Genomic DNA, 15,913 nt, shown 5'->3' on the forward strand with positions numbered 1-15,913 from the left:
TAAAGAGGCATTCATTAGAATCGATTGTTCCCAACCGATTTAGTGGCGTGCCGCATACGCACATGCACATGCACACACACGCGCACACACGCGCGCACACACACACACACACACACACACACACACACACACACACACACACACTTGAGCGCCGTCTTAAATGCCACGGAACTCTCTAATGAGCCCAACAGTGTTTCTGGCACCGGGCCATGCTGAAGCCACGAGACAGTAGTAGTAACACCTGGCTGAGACCCCACCGGGCTCCAAACCTGGCATTTGGGAAACCCTGGAACAGGTCCTGAATAAACACGATACTGTTTAGCCATGAACGTTGTTAGCTAGTAGCTTTGTTCTCCCCTCTGTCATTCACAGTGTCTTTCGGAGACAGACTACCTGAGGTGGCTTCTACAGCCTTAGGAGGGATGGACCGGGAGGAGAGTTTTCCCCTCTGAGGTAGAATCATCTAGAGATGTCACTCTGATGTGGCAGGGCAGCTGTGTGGATGTGTAGGCGAGCAGGGGAAGGCTGTGAGAGTGTTCCTTTCAGCCTCACAGTCTGGTGAAATGGCTCTGAGAGGAGAGGAGAGTTTATATGGCCAGCCTGACGGATTGACAGATGTGCGCATGCACACACACACACACACACTCACACTCACACTCACACTCACACTCACACTCACACTCACACTCACACTCACACTCACACACTCACTCACACACACACACTTCACACGCACACACACACTCCACACACACACACTTCCATCATCCTCTGTTGTCCTCATCCTCTGTTGTCCTCATCCTGTGTTGTCCTCCTCCTCTGTTCCCCTGCAGCACCAGGGTGTCTGGTACAGAACCCTCCCAGCCGGCCTCTCCCCAGGAAGCCGTGACAGACAGCTGAGACACAGCGGGCACAGAGGACTCAGAGAGCACCAGTCAGGCCCGCCCACACACCAGGGGGGTCACCCAGGGTTCACTCTGTCTCTCTCTCTCTGTCTCTGTCTGTCTCTCTCTGTCTCTGTCTCTCTTTCTCTCTCTGAGTCTCTCTCTCTCTCTCTCTCTCTCTCTGTGAGTCTCTCTCTCTCATCTCTCTCTGCCTCTCTCTCTCTGTCTCTCTCTGTCTGTGTCTGTCTGTGTCTCTCTCTGTGTCTCTCCGTGTCTCTCTGTGTCTCTCTCTGTGTCTCTCTCTGTGTCTCTCTCTGTGTCTCTCCGTGTCTCTCCGTGTCTCTCTGTGTCTCTCTCTGTGTCTCTCCGTGTCTCTCCGTGTCTCTCTGTGTCTCTCTCTGTGTCTCTCTCTGTGTCTCTCTCTGTGTCTCTCTCTGTCTCTCTCTCTCACCCCCTTGATCTTCCAAGACAACATCCACAGGCAACGCCCAGCGAGCTCCTTCCTCATAGAGGAGAACAGATTTCCCCTGAGAGAGGAAAGAAATTATAGTTCCACCTCCACGGGAGGTCTCTATGTCTGAGGCCTAGGGACTAAGGTGTGTGTGTGTGTGTGTGTGTGTGTGTGTGTGTGTGGTCTTACCTCTCGGAGATGAGAGAGGGAGAGAAGGGAGGGCTCCAGTCTATTTATTACAACTCTAAACTTAACTCTCCTTCGTAACACACCCAGCGAGACACAGTCAAATATATTGACTATCTATATCTGCTGAACTGCTTACATGACCTCTAGAGAAGCATAACAGAAATGCAGTATGATGGGAAATCCATGGACACTTCAAAGAATGTTAATCTCCAGTGTCGTAACGTCGATACATTTCTATATATATATATATTCATCAAATAAGCACCGTTGGAACTGTAGCAAGCTTTAGTCAAATAGATTATTTTTGCTGCATGAAAATACGGTTGTATCATCACTAATAATTCTATCAGTATGAGCTAGCATGAAGCATGTTAAGTTTGTAAATACTTGGATAAATCAATCTCATGCTTTGAGATAGAACTGATAATAATATCAGGGTATATATACTGTATATACATACAGTAACCGAGTTTTATGAAGTCTTAAAATTAGACTGAGCTTCTGATAGGTTTTCTTCCCCATTGACATTCATATATATAACCAATGATTAATTCAAATTGTCATTGCATCTAATTCGCTCTTCCTTCTTTAAATGAGAGAGGATCTAATTATGGGTAGATTCATATCTTATTAAAACCCCTTTCCCCTTTGCTGGCAGCCTGCCAATCCCATCCACATCTAATGGAAGAACTCAGCTGCTACCAACTCCTCATTAAACATGCAAACAGAGTTTTTGCCTTCCCTTATCTCAGCGAAGACCGACACACAAATGAACGGCCACAAAATAATACTCTAATCCATTATTCCTAACACAGCCACACTGTTTAATTCTCTTTGATGGAACAGTCTGCTGTTATACGAACTGCAAACCTTTGGAGACATTTCTGGGAGGACAGAAAGTTGAAACCCGAGTCAACATTCTCCCAATCTGTTCCTGAAAAGAGAAGAGTGTGGTCCCAGTTGGACTGACTGACTGACTGGTGGTGGGGCTGACTGACTGACTGACTGACTGGTGGGGTGGATGACTGGCTGGCTGACTGACTGACTGACTGGCTGACTGGTGGGGTGGCTGACTGACTGACTGGTGGGGTGGCTGACTGACTGACTGGTGGGGTGGCTGACTGGCTGCCTGACGGGATGGCTGACTGGCTGACTGACTGACTGACTGGTGGGGTGGCTGACTGGCTGGCTGACTGACTGACTGACTGGTGAGGTGGCTGACGGGATGGCTGACTGGCTGCCTGACGGGATGGCTGACTGGCTGACTGTCTGACTGGTGGGGTGGCTGACTGACTGACTGGCTGACTGACTGACTGACGGAGAGACTGAGGAATCCTGTGGATCCATTATTCCTAACACAGCCACACTGTTTGATTCTCTTTGATGGAACAGTCTGCTGTTATACGAACTGCAAACCTTTGGAGACATTTCTGGGAGGACAGAAAGTTGAAACTCGAGTCAGAATTCTCCCAATCTGTTCCTGAAAAGAGGAGAGTGTGGTCCCAGATGGACTGACTGACTGACTGACTGACTTGTGGGGTGGCTGACTGACTGACTCACTGACTGACTTATGGGGTGGCTGACTCACTGACTGGCTGGTGGGGTGGCTAACTGACTGACTGACTGGTGGGGTGGATGACTGACTGACTGACTGACTGACTGACTGACCGACGGGTGGGGTGGCTGACTGACTGACTGACTGACGGAATCAGGGTCTGAGTGACTGAGTGACTGACTGACGGGTGGACTGACTGATTGACTGACTGAATCAGGGACTGACTGATTGACTGACTGACTGACTGACTGACTGACTGACCGACGGGTGGGGTGGCTGACTGACTGACTGACTGACTGACGGAATCAGGGACTGAGTGACTGAGTGACTGACTGACGGGTGGACTGACTGATTGACTGACTGAATGACAGAGAGACTGAGGAATCCTGTGGGGCCGACACCCAACAATACAGAACACTCTGGAAGGAAAAGAAAGTTTCTCTACATTCTCTACTACTCTATTAACACCCGGGAGGTGTCGAGTGTCTCTGGTCCGTTCAGTCCGGTCACGTCATGCACGTCCGGCGCAATCTCTGCAGGGGGTCTGCAGGAGGTCTCTCCAATGTCACGGGTGTAGCGTTTGGGGGCCAGGGCTGGTTCTTGTCTCCGCTTTGTCTTTGTCACGACACACATTACCCACGGCCTGAGGAGATGGCTACAGCAGATTCTTATTCTACGCCACAGGCCCGACTCAGCTGGTTACCTCCCTGCGTCTAGGGAGGTTATGAAGAGTGAATTCTATCCGAATGAATCCCATTCTACGGTGCGGAAGGTGTGTATGACTCGTCTGGTCCCCTACAGTATGTAGATGACACATAAATGGACTGACTTATATAGTGTGCTTTACGACGGCCTCTCATTCACCCATTCGCACACACACCAATGGCGGGAAGCTACCATGCAAGGCTCCGGCCCGCTCATTGGGAGCAATTTGTCTTGTCCTGAGGACACATCGACACGTGGCCAGCCGGGGGTTCGAACCGGCGATCTGCCGAACCTTGCGGTTCATTAGACGGCGGCTCTACCTCCTGCGCCACAGCCGCCCCACATACGCCGTTGTATAAGTCTGTTGTACTCTCCGATTGGACAATGCCAGACGTCCGGGCCTTACCTTGTCTCCAGAGGGATGTTGCTGTTGAGGACCCAGCTGTTGTGGAGCTGTGTTGGGTCTGTGCCCGCGCCCACGTCTGACCCCTGGCTGCCCTGGTGGCCCTGGCCGGCCTGCTGGCAACGGGCGTGGGGCATGGTCTTCCTCTTCAGGCTGACCGGAGCGTACGGGGCCGGACGGGCACAGGTGCAGGCGTGGGGGGGAGGAGGAGGAGGGGGGAGAGGTCGGAAGGAGAACTGGCCACCTGGACTGCTGGGCAACTCTGCAGAGAGAGAGAGAGAGACAGAGAGAGAGAGAGGAGAGGGACGGGGGAGTCGTTATAGCAGAGAATACTGTGTAAATGCAAAAAGATGGACAGTGAGACTTTCATTTGCACTGAACATTTGAGGAGTTGGCTGAGTATGCACAGCAGCTGGTTGTCATGCTGACAGTGACAAAAACACAATTTGTCTACCTGCTTGTCTGTCTGTCTCTGCCTGCCTGCCTGCCTGCCTGCCTGTCTGCCTGTCTGCCTGTCTGTCTGCCTGCCTGCCTGCCTGCCTGCCTGCCTGCCTGTCTGCCTGCCTGCCTGTCTGCCTGCCTTGCCTGCCCACACTCTCCATCCCTATAGAAGCACAGTCTTGGCTGGACCCTACACGGAGCAGTCCTTACAGAGGAAACAGCTTTAGCTTAATCTGTCCTCGCCAGCGGAACACATGTTTATTATAAGGTCTGCTGCTGGAATGAGCTGGCCAGCTGTACCTCTAACTGCTAACCTCAGGGCTGCTGCTGCTGTTTCTCTCTCTCTCCCCCTCTCTCCCCCTCTCCCCCTTTCTCTCTCTCTCCCTCTCTCTCCCCAAGCAGGGTCACATCCAGATGGCTGTGCCATAACAACACGGAACATGTAAACACAGGAACAGGGAGTGTGTAAAAGAAGGGGATTCTCTGGATGAGGCTGGCTGTGTTGAGGGGAGAGAGGGAGAGAGGGAGAGAGGGAGAGAGGGAGAGAGGGAGAGAGAACATGGGCGAAGGGGGACAGACAGTAATCTTGGTGAGTAGTCTGACACCAGGGGCAGAGCAGCCAGATGGTGCATTAGAAGGCTTAGCTTATGCAGCTTTGGGACAACTGCTAAAGTGCCACAAACTCCCAACACACGCACACACGCACGCACACAGACACAGACACAGACACACACACAGACACACAGACACAGACACACACACACACACACACACACACACACACACACACACACACAGGTAAACACACACACACACACACAGGTAAACACACACAAACACACACACACACACACACACACACAGGTAAACACACACAAACACACACACACACACACACACACAAACACACACACACACACACAGGTAAACACACACAAACACACACACAAACACACACACACACACAAACACACACACACACACACACACACACACACACATACACACATACCACCCACACACACACACACACACACACACCCATACCACACACATCAAATGCTGTGATGTTGTTAAATAGTAGATGCAACCCAATTAAGCCTGTCGATATAGGGCAAGAGTCCTGTGATGTTTGGCAGGCCAGTCAAATCAACTCTGGGGGGAAAGTCATTACAGCAGTGGTTTACAGTTGTGACAGTGTGTTCCATGTGCCTGGTAGTGGGGTGGGGTTGGGTCCTGGAGGAGGCAGACCAGGAGAGGCTGATTGAGGTAGAATTGAGAGGATGGGCTCATGAAATTAGGAACGGTATATCAGCATTACACTAAGCCTGTCTCCTGATTGTCTATCTCTACCAGCCTCCACTGAGATGGACATCCATTTGAGATTCTTCTTGACTAATTTAATTAATTTAATCCAAAGCGACTTACAATTACGAATTACAGGGACATTCCCCCTGGAGTAACTGAGGGCTAAGTGCCTTACTCAAGGGCACACTAGTAGTGGTGTGGTTTCAGGCGGGATTTGAACTCACAACCTTCTGATCACAAGTCCAACTCACTATCCACTAGACTAGACCACCACTACCCCTGCTGCTTTGATCTATTTATTATTATTATTATTTTTTTTAAATCTGACATGATTAAATGTAACAAAAAAATAATGAAGTAAGCCTTTTTTTAGCGGAAGGAAATGAGATGTTGTGGCAGGAATGGAGGAGAGGTGTTTTTAAATATGTGTTAACACATGTTTTGGTGCAGGGGAGGCTGGTTGCATTACAATTAGTAGTGTTAGTGAGTACTTCCACTATACATGTAGCTCAACTATCAGTTTAACTACATGTTGTTGTAGTTTGGTGGTGCAGTAGTTAAACTCAAACTAAATCCTAGTATTTCCTGTAGTTACTATATCCAGTAGGTGTTGTTGCCATGTAGTGGTGGAGTAAGCTACTCACGACTCACTACATGTTTCCAAAAGAAAGAAGAAAAAAAAACATTGGAATTCAGCTCATATTCCAGGCCTTGAACATCAAATCTCCCTTCCATGTCTTGCCTTACTGCTTTCCTCCCCACGGTGCTCCCCCTCCCCAGTGTTCTCTCTCGCTGAACTTACTGACTGTTTTAGTTACACACCGTCTGTCACATGGACTGGTCATCGTTCAGTAACACACACTGTCGTATGTTGGCTGAAGTCATTTCAATGTAGTGAACTCCTTCTTATAGTAGCTTTAGCTATTTTATCGCTCTAACTAACTTTAGTTCTATTTCTCTCAAGGGTAGCTTCTTTAGTGGCGTTCCATTTCTTCGCTTGTGAAGTAATTCAATGAGCCTGTCCTCCACCTTGGTGGGATATACTGTATTTAAAATAGTCCTGTGGACTGGTATTAACGCGGTACTGAGAAATGTTATTAAAAACCGTATGGGTGAGAGGTATTAAACATGGGAAAGAGCAGCGAGGACAATTAAAGCAGTACCTTGAGGGTACTGAGAAACAGAAGTAATGAAGCAGTTTGTCAGCATTCCTGAATGTGTGCCCACACACACACCCACACACACACACATACACACACACATACACACACTAATGACTATGCAGATGAGTTTTCTCACATTTTGCGTGTCAGAAGGTGACTTTAAGCAGGTGTAAGACTTCAAACGGATCACGTATGCAAACTAATCACCTGTGTGTGTGTGTGTGCGTGTGTGTGTGTGTGTGTGTGTGTGTGTGTGTGTGTGTGTGTGTGCGCGCGTTTGTGCCATGCTCATTAAAATGTTCATTTTCCAGTGCTCTTGTGTGCTCCATATGTTCAGCAGTACCTTAACATTTATATTCCTAATTGGGACTTCGAGAAAGCATACAATAATGAGCTGCCTTGAGGATATGGAAAGAAAAAGCACCAAACCGATATATACTATATATATTAACCCTTGATTAGATATAGGTACACACAAACGTATGACAAGATCATGACACATGTTATTGATCTACCACTGGACACCAGTGAAGGCTGGTGGAGGGACAAATCAGAGGGCAAGTATACACTGTAATGCAGAAGTCATTGTAATACAAATCGTCCTCCGATGTTGCCTCCATCGGCCTCCACTAGTGTACACCTGTCACTTGTCACCTGCTGCAACACCTGACACCTCACCCACGCTCTCCCATGGAGCCGGAGAGAACAAGACACCACTTCTCCAAAGCTGCACAACACCCTACTACATCCTCTCTGTCACCTGGCTGAGAAGTTATCAAGATACTATGTTGAGATGTTTAGCTCTCCTTTAACACTCCTTCACTCCTCCTCTCCCTCTTTCACCCTCTTCTTCACTCCTCCTCTCCCACTCTCTCTCCCCCTCTCATTCACTCCTCCACTCCCTCTCTCTCTCCCCCTCTTATTCACTCCTCCTCTCCCTCTCTCTCTCCCCCTCTCATTCACTCCTCCTCTCCCTCTCCCGCCCTCTCCCCCTCTGCTCCCCTCATTCTCCCTCTCCCCGTCTTCTGCTCTCTACAGAGGCGCATAGGTGATTTTACTTATTACAATCGTGTCATAAAATCGATAAAACATATCAACTCCATAATGCTGTAATAAAGCCTGTCTATCCATCAGACTAAAGTAATATTAGGGGGCTACACTCTTCACTTTGTGTTGTGTAAATATTCTAGGGCATGCCAGGCTAAAGCACAGCAGTCATCCATCTCTAAAAATAAACCGGTAATAATTTCCCTGAGGGTAGTTTTTATCTATTTCCCTCATAATTGACTTGCATTAACTTACTAACAAGTACATTCGTCTGCTGTGCTAATGCGAAATAAATAATTAACCTTGTAAAAGGGTCGTAATATAAAAAAGAAAAGAAAATGCTTATTTTTCCTCAACAAGTGCAATCCTGCTAGAGGGCCTCTCACACGCTCCTAATGGAGACCTGACGTCAGAGAAGCCCATGTCTCCCATCCAACTCCATTCTAGGCACACCCATCCAGAAGGACTGGAGATCCAGTCCAGATTCATACCTGTTCAGACATGGTGTCATTCATTGATAAGGAAGAGTAAACAGTAAAGGAAATTGTGAGTTAAATTACAATTGTGTGATGATGATGATGATGATGGTGATGTTGGTGGTGATGATGATGATGATGACGGTGGTGATGATGGTGGTGATGATGTCGATGATGATGATGGAGGTGATAAATGATGGTGATGATGATGACGATGACGAAGACGGCGACGATGGGTGTTGGCGAAGATGACAATTTCACAGAGCTGCAATCAGGGGATAGAATCAACATGAAGAGTGTGATCTCGTTTTAATAAAGTCAAATCAGGTTATCCAATTAAAATGAGAGATTACAAACGGAGAAACAAACTTCTGCTGTAGCTTTTCTCTCTAAAGCAGAACACAGTCGATTTCTATATAACTGGGTAATTACCAGCCATGCATCATCATCATTCTCCACTATGGTACGTTAATAAGAGAAGGCTGTTTAACTGACACCTCGCAATGGCGGAGAGCTTGGAGGCTGAGAGGTACTGGGTCTCACAAACAAAACTCAAATGAGTGAGTGGGAGGGACACAAAAAACTTTATTCAGCAGCGTGTGTGTGTGTGTGTGCGTGCGTGTTTAACACGTAAACAACTACATTCTGGTTTGTTTGGGCTGCAGGTTCTTCTAGAAGTGGCAATTCTCCAGAGTCTCACACTGGGAAAGTCTTCCCATCACTCAAACAGACACTACCTGAAATCTATAAACTCAACTTTTTCGGAGAGCTACACGATAGTTCCAATGTCATTAAAAGGAGCCCTCTAAACCTTGTAATCAATTAGAGAATGTTTCCCAGATGAAACACTACTCCACTCCTTTTGATACTAATGAAAAGGGAAGGGTGCAGTGCAGTGCGGTGCGGGAGTGATTGATAAAGGGCTCAACACACAGCCAGCTGAGCTCAGCTCCTCTCCTCAGGGAACAGAGATGTTACCAGCTACCTCCTGACCTTGTCTGCCTCTGCTGCAGGGTGCTGGTGTCACTGCCACTGTGTGTGTGTGTGTGTGTGTGCGTGTGTGTGTGTGTGTGTGTGTGAGAGAGAGAGAGAGAGAGAGAGAGGCTGTGTGGGCGAGGACACAAACAGAGTGTGTGTGTGTGTGCGTGTGTGTGTATGCGTGTGTGTGTGTGTATGTGTGTGTGTGTGTGTGTGTGTGTGTGCGTGTGCGTCTGTGTGTGCGTGTGCGTGTGCATGTGTGTGTGTGTACAGGGTGACAGAGTTATCGGGCCGTGTCCAGTCGAGACCCAGTGTCACATGGATCATTAGTTCCCGTCTAAATATGCATCAGCAGAAAGAGGATATGACAATGTTCTGGAGACCCGGCCAAAACAATCTCCTCACACCACGCACCCACACCCGCACGGACCCACACATGCACGCACGCACACATGGACCCACGCACGCAACCACAGACCCCCGCAATTTGTGTCGCTGCTATACGGGGGAAATTACCACAGAGCCGGTGCGTTGTCTCACTGGTGCTCAGATGAGTGGTGGTGGTCTAGTGGACAGTGAGTTGGAATGGTGATCAGAAGGTTGTGAGTTCAAATCCCGCCTGAAACCCCACCACTAGTGTGCCCTTGAGTAAGGCACTTAGCCCTCAGTTACTCCAGGGGGAATGGCCCTGTAATTTGTCATTTGTGACGTTGAAATGTTGAAATTTTTGAGTTAGTAATTCATAAAATACAAAGGTTCCACCTCACAAAACATAATGGAATGTAAAAACTTTGACGCTCAATATCTCTGAACTACCCTAAACGGAGAACCTTATAATTCTAAGGTCACAAATTGTAAATCTCTGGATTAAAAGTGCTGCTAAATGGCAAATTCTTTCTTTCTTTCTAGATGAGTGGAATAGCGGTAAAGACAGGTGTGTTCGGCCGTCGCACTACTCATCTCAGAAGAATCTAAGAAACGCACCAGTTCATGGACCCACGCACGCACCAACCCACCCATACACCCACCCACATACACCCACCCACCCACCCACACCACACACACCACACACACCACACACACCACACACACACACACACACACACACACACACACACACACACACACACACACACATACACACACACCCGAGCCACCCACCCACCCACATACACATACACACACACGCACACGCACTGTACGGGAAATTATTGTCATTGCTACTCTTGTAAATATCAATCAGACTGTCTGGGCAGATAAACACACTGACGATCCCAAGTCTGGTAGACAACAAAATACGGTTTCCTCTGCAAGATTCTACATTTGCCCAACAACAGATTCATTTGAATAGCTCACCTCCTTTTATTGTCCCTAGCCTGTCTTGACGCCTAGAAACTCATGACGATGTTGTTGGAAGAGTAATGGCTCTGCCTTTGTTCACTCTTGAACCCACCCTCCTTACCTTTGTGATACCATAAGGAATTTGTGATGCCAAGTTCACACACATCACCTTCCTCCCTCTTCCTCATCTGTGACCTGCCCTCAATGTGATTGGTATGGACCTCACCTGAGGGCAGGTTTGTGACCTGTGTATAGAAATCCCTGTTGTCTGTCTTGAAAACACTTTTCTGAGAACGGTTTGACTGACATACTTTGTCTGTCGTGCTTGTAAACTATTCTCCTTTTGCAAAAGAAAATGAAATACCTTTTTCTATACAATTTGAAGAAACCAGGCTACCTTTTTCTATTGATATTTAGATACTTAAATATTTCCTGGCCTAACCGCACCCACGTACACAGCCAGCGAAAAACATATACTCCAAACATTATACTCCAACATGCTCCACAACAAACACACCAGTGACAAGCAACACAGTGAAAACACACATACACACACACACACACACACACACACACACACACAACATATCCTCTACTTCACAGCAAACACACCAACGACAAGAGATCCCTGGCAGAGAACAAAGAGTGGAATATCGCAGCAGCAGGACTGAAGTGAAATCCAGCTCTACGGTGTTTGCCCAACGTTTGCAGTGGGAGTGAAGCGCTCCAACAGGCCTGCGCTCATGGTAATTACACAGGCAGGCTTAGAGAAGAGACAGGCAGTGAAATGAATGCAAATGTATTCACTGACTCCATCACTGGGTAGCCCCCAGCCTCCTGATCTGGCCCATGGCGCCTTGAAAACATGAAGAATTGGTATAAACAGAGCACAGGCACACACACGCACACGCACACACACACACACACACAAGCTAGCATAGCGCACACACACACACACACACACACACACACACACACACACACACAAGCACAGCACACCACACATACACGCTAGCACAGCACACACACAAGCACAGCACACCACACACACACACGCTAGCACAGCACACACACACACACACACACACACACACACACAAGCACAGCACACCACACACACACACACACAAGCACACCACACACACACACACACACCACACACATGCACACAAGCACAGCACACACACAAGCACAGCACACACACACACACACCACACACACACACACACACACACACACGCACACACACACACACACACACACACACACACACACACACACACACACACACACACAGCAATCCAGCACACCAACACCAGAAGGCAGAACAGGGAACAGAGGAGTGGGTGAGAAACGCTTGTTTCCAGACACACACCCCCCTGTTCTTCAGTAGGATAAACAAAAGCGCCTTAATTGGTGTCGATTTGGCAAAGAATGATGATACATCATCCCAGAACTACGGAACAGAGTATTGGAAATACAATTATTTGAAATCCATGTGACCTTGAGTCCACGCCAATGATCCACCCTCTTCCCTCTACGAGTGGAGACACACCCGCACAGTGTCCAACTGTCAGAGTCATAAAGGTTATAGTCGCTGATTTTACAAGTCAGGAAGAGTCTTAAATCCTCCAAAGTCAAAGCTGTTTCCTTGCTATCCGGTCTGGACAGAGACATCTAATCAAGTGCACTTGATTTCTAACAGAACGTAGTAAATGCGGGTTATTTACAAGATTGAGGGGTTCAATTTTCAGACGGCAATTTTCATATTGTCAATTTGTGTCGCCGCCGTACAGGGGAAATTACCACAGCGCCGGAGTGTTGTCTCGCTGGCGCTCTGATGAGAGGAGTAGCGGTAAAGACAAGTGCGTTCGGCCGTTGCACTGAGAAATCCTGCACTACTCATCTCAGAAGAATGTAAGAAATGCACCAGTTCAAGGAGAAGCAGGGTGTCAGAGGATCTCATCAGACCTGAGCGGGTCTCACCGTCAATGAGTGTAATTAACACATATTTCTCTGGCAACCAGGTGTCCAGGACCAGCGGGAGACTTATTATAGGCTACATTATGCATGTAATGTCCCATCGGGGAGAGTGTATGGACAGTTAACTATTCACGGATGACACATCTGCTGTACAGAGGAGGACAGGAGGGAGGGAGGGTGAGAATGGAGGACAAGGAGGAGCCCATTGGTATTCAGGTTGGGAAGGGAGAGCATAAAAGAAAGACTAGAGAGAGAGAGAGAGAAGGGGGGAAGAGAGGGAGATGTGCGTTCTCAGCCACCTGCGATCTCGACAGGAGGTCTGCGGTCAATGAGCTGAGTTCAGTCACAGACCCGGGGTCAGCGCTTACAAGGACCAATGACACAGCAGCGCTCGCCCTCGCTCACGTCAACACCTTGCAGCTGCACTCTGCTGACCGCTCTCACCACACGCGCGCACACACACACACACACACACACACACACACACACACACACACCTACACACACCTATCTCAAAACACAGGCAGGAACAGATGCCCCATATCAACCTTCGGCCGCTCCCACCAACCTCTGTGTCACCTCTGAGACAGGAGAATATTAATAAAGATAAGATACTGCAGTCCTGTTCCAGTGAGAGGGAGAGAGAGAGAGAGAGAGAGAGAGAGAGAGAGAGAGAGAGTGTGAGAGAGAGAGAGAGAGAGAGAGAGAAAGAGAGAGAGAGAGAAAGATAGAGAGAAAAGGAAATTAAGGGCCAATCCCAATTCACCCTTTGGCCCTAGCCCTACCCCTGCATTTTGCGCGTTCACATGTAGGAATGGATGGGTAGGGCCAAGTGGGAGGGCTACTTGGCCCTCCAAACAAAGTTTTTTCAGAGGCACACTCCAAACCGAGGGTTAAAATCAAGAATGCCTTGCGAATCATCAGCAAGATAGTGACAAGCAACAAAAGAAAACGTAATTATTTTCTTCGTTAATAAAGATTTAACAATTGTGATAACCATCGTATTATTTTAGTTTAATGTCATTTCAATGTATTATAGACCATTTCTTTATAACAAACATAACAAAAAAGAAATGCTAGTATGCACTATGCAGATTGCAGACGTGTCTAGCTAGCTTGCTAACATTACAACAATGTTTTATGGCTGATGATTATGTGCATAACAGTCCCCCATTTTGACATAATTTCCATGTCGCATTTCCCCACTTTGATGGCATATGATGTCCAGCAGTGAAGTTGTTGCACTTGTTACCGCTCCTCTAATATCAGTGCAGACTGTCAGGGTAGGAGCATGGGTTGGTAGCCTACAGAGCACTGCTATTCTGTCATGTATTCGGTCGTGAGAGAGAGAGACAGGGAGAGGGGAGAGAGAGAGAGAGAGGGGGGGGGGGGGGTGAGACAGAGAGAGAGACTGCAGTCAAGTTCCCAAAAGAGTCCCCAAAAGATCTTAGCAACAAGCTAGGAGAACTACTGTAGCATTATACCCAGCAACAAGACCAACCAGAGACAATCAAAACAGACTGTCTCAAGGTCACAAGCAATAATTGTGACAATAGTTGTGACAAAGAATTTTTCTCTTCAGTTGTTCTAAACTGAGGGTCACAATGACCTTCTGAGGTACACATTATGAAGAGGAGAGGAGAGGAGTGGAGAGGAGAGGAGAGGAGAGGAGTGGAGAGGAGAGGAGAGGAGAGGAGAAGAATTCCTCCATTCACTCTTACTATAAACTCAACAAAACATCCTGTGTTCCATACAACACTATATCCATACTCCACATTCATTGGTAAGCACTGACGAGAACACCATTTTCAGAAAAACATTCAGAACTAGACTGTGGACAATTCCTGTGGAAATTGTGAAGTGTGCTTGCCCCCCCCCCCCCCCCAAGCACACTTGATAACATCCTCCAGTTCTTTAGGACAAACGCAGACGAATGTGGAACAGACATAACGCATTGAATACCAAGGCTGGGGTCAACTGTGGCCAAACGACTCACTCACTCAGGGGGGATAAACAGCTCAGAGAGAGAGAGAGAGAGAGAGAGAGAGAGAGAGAGAGAGAGAGAGAGAGAGAGGAGCAGAGAGAGAGAGCAGAGAGAGAGAGAGAGAGGGAGAGAGAGCAGAGAGAGAGAGAGAAAGAGAGAGAGAGAGGGAGCAGAGAGAGAGAAAGAGGGAGAGAGAGCAGAGAGAGAGAGCAGAGAGAGAGAGGGAGCAGAGAGAGAGAGAGCAGAGAGAGAGAGAGAGCAGAGAGAGAGCAGAGAGAGAGAGCAGAGAGAGAGCGAGAGAGAGAGAATTGTAGGAAGTTTATCTTTTGAGCCACAAATTAAACGACAGCTTGCAGCAACTACTCTTTCCGGATCAGACACATAATCACTGAGCTTCCTGGAGAGACGGAGACAGAGACAGAGACAGAGACAGAGACAGAGACAGAGACAGAGGCAGAGACAGAGGCAGAGACAGAGACAGAGACAGAGACAGAGACAGAGACGGAGACAGAGGCGGGAGGCAGTGGGCGGAGCTCACCATCATCACCGACCGAGACGTGCCCAACGCCGACACTCCTCCAGAACACATCCACCACAACCAAACATGTGCTCTGATCCAACCCATGCATCACAATGAGCCCACGTCTCCTTCCAACCAGCCTCCCCGGATGCAGATAACGTAAATATGAATATGTATCTTCATATTATGTAAATGGGCCAATACGCAGATGAACACTGTCTGAGTATGAAGAAATATCTAATCGTGCAGGAGTACGTTTCAACACCCATTAGTCTAGCGGCTCATGACTATTCACCAGACACTTACAGACACTTACAGACACTTAGAGTTATTACCATCCATTAGAAGCCATGTGCGGACAGTGTAATGATGTATAATGATGTGCAGGCTCCAGACAGGCCTTATCAGGACCACAGTACAGCCATCACAGAACACTGCTGGTCATCCATCTTAGCATCTGTTAAAGCACATTGTATACTGTACCA

At 47.9% G+C, this 15,913-nt stretch overlaps 1 protein-coding gene across 1 annotated transcript in view; it reads right to left on the reverse strand.

The window, feature by feature from the left end:
* LOC308152353 (teneurin-1-like) overlaps positions 1 to 15,913 on the reverse strand; it is a gene marked incomplete at both ends in the record, with an annotated part of 155,607 nt that overhangs the window by 117,171 nt on the left and 22,523 nt on the right. The window contains one exon of the mRNA XM_080525317.1: positions 4,191 to 4,449. Within this exon, the coding sequence (XP_080381443.1) occupies positions 4,191 to 4,449 (259 nt within the window). The remainder of the gene's footprint in view (positions 1 to 4,190; positions 4,450 to 15,913) is intronic.

This window comes from Nansenia antarctica (assembly GCF_963989245.1).
Source record: "Nansenia antarctica genome assembly, chromosome: 3".
Lineage (NCBI taxonomy): Eukaryota > Metazoa > Chordata > Actinopteri > Argentiniformes > Microstomatidae > Nansenia > Nansenia antarctica.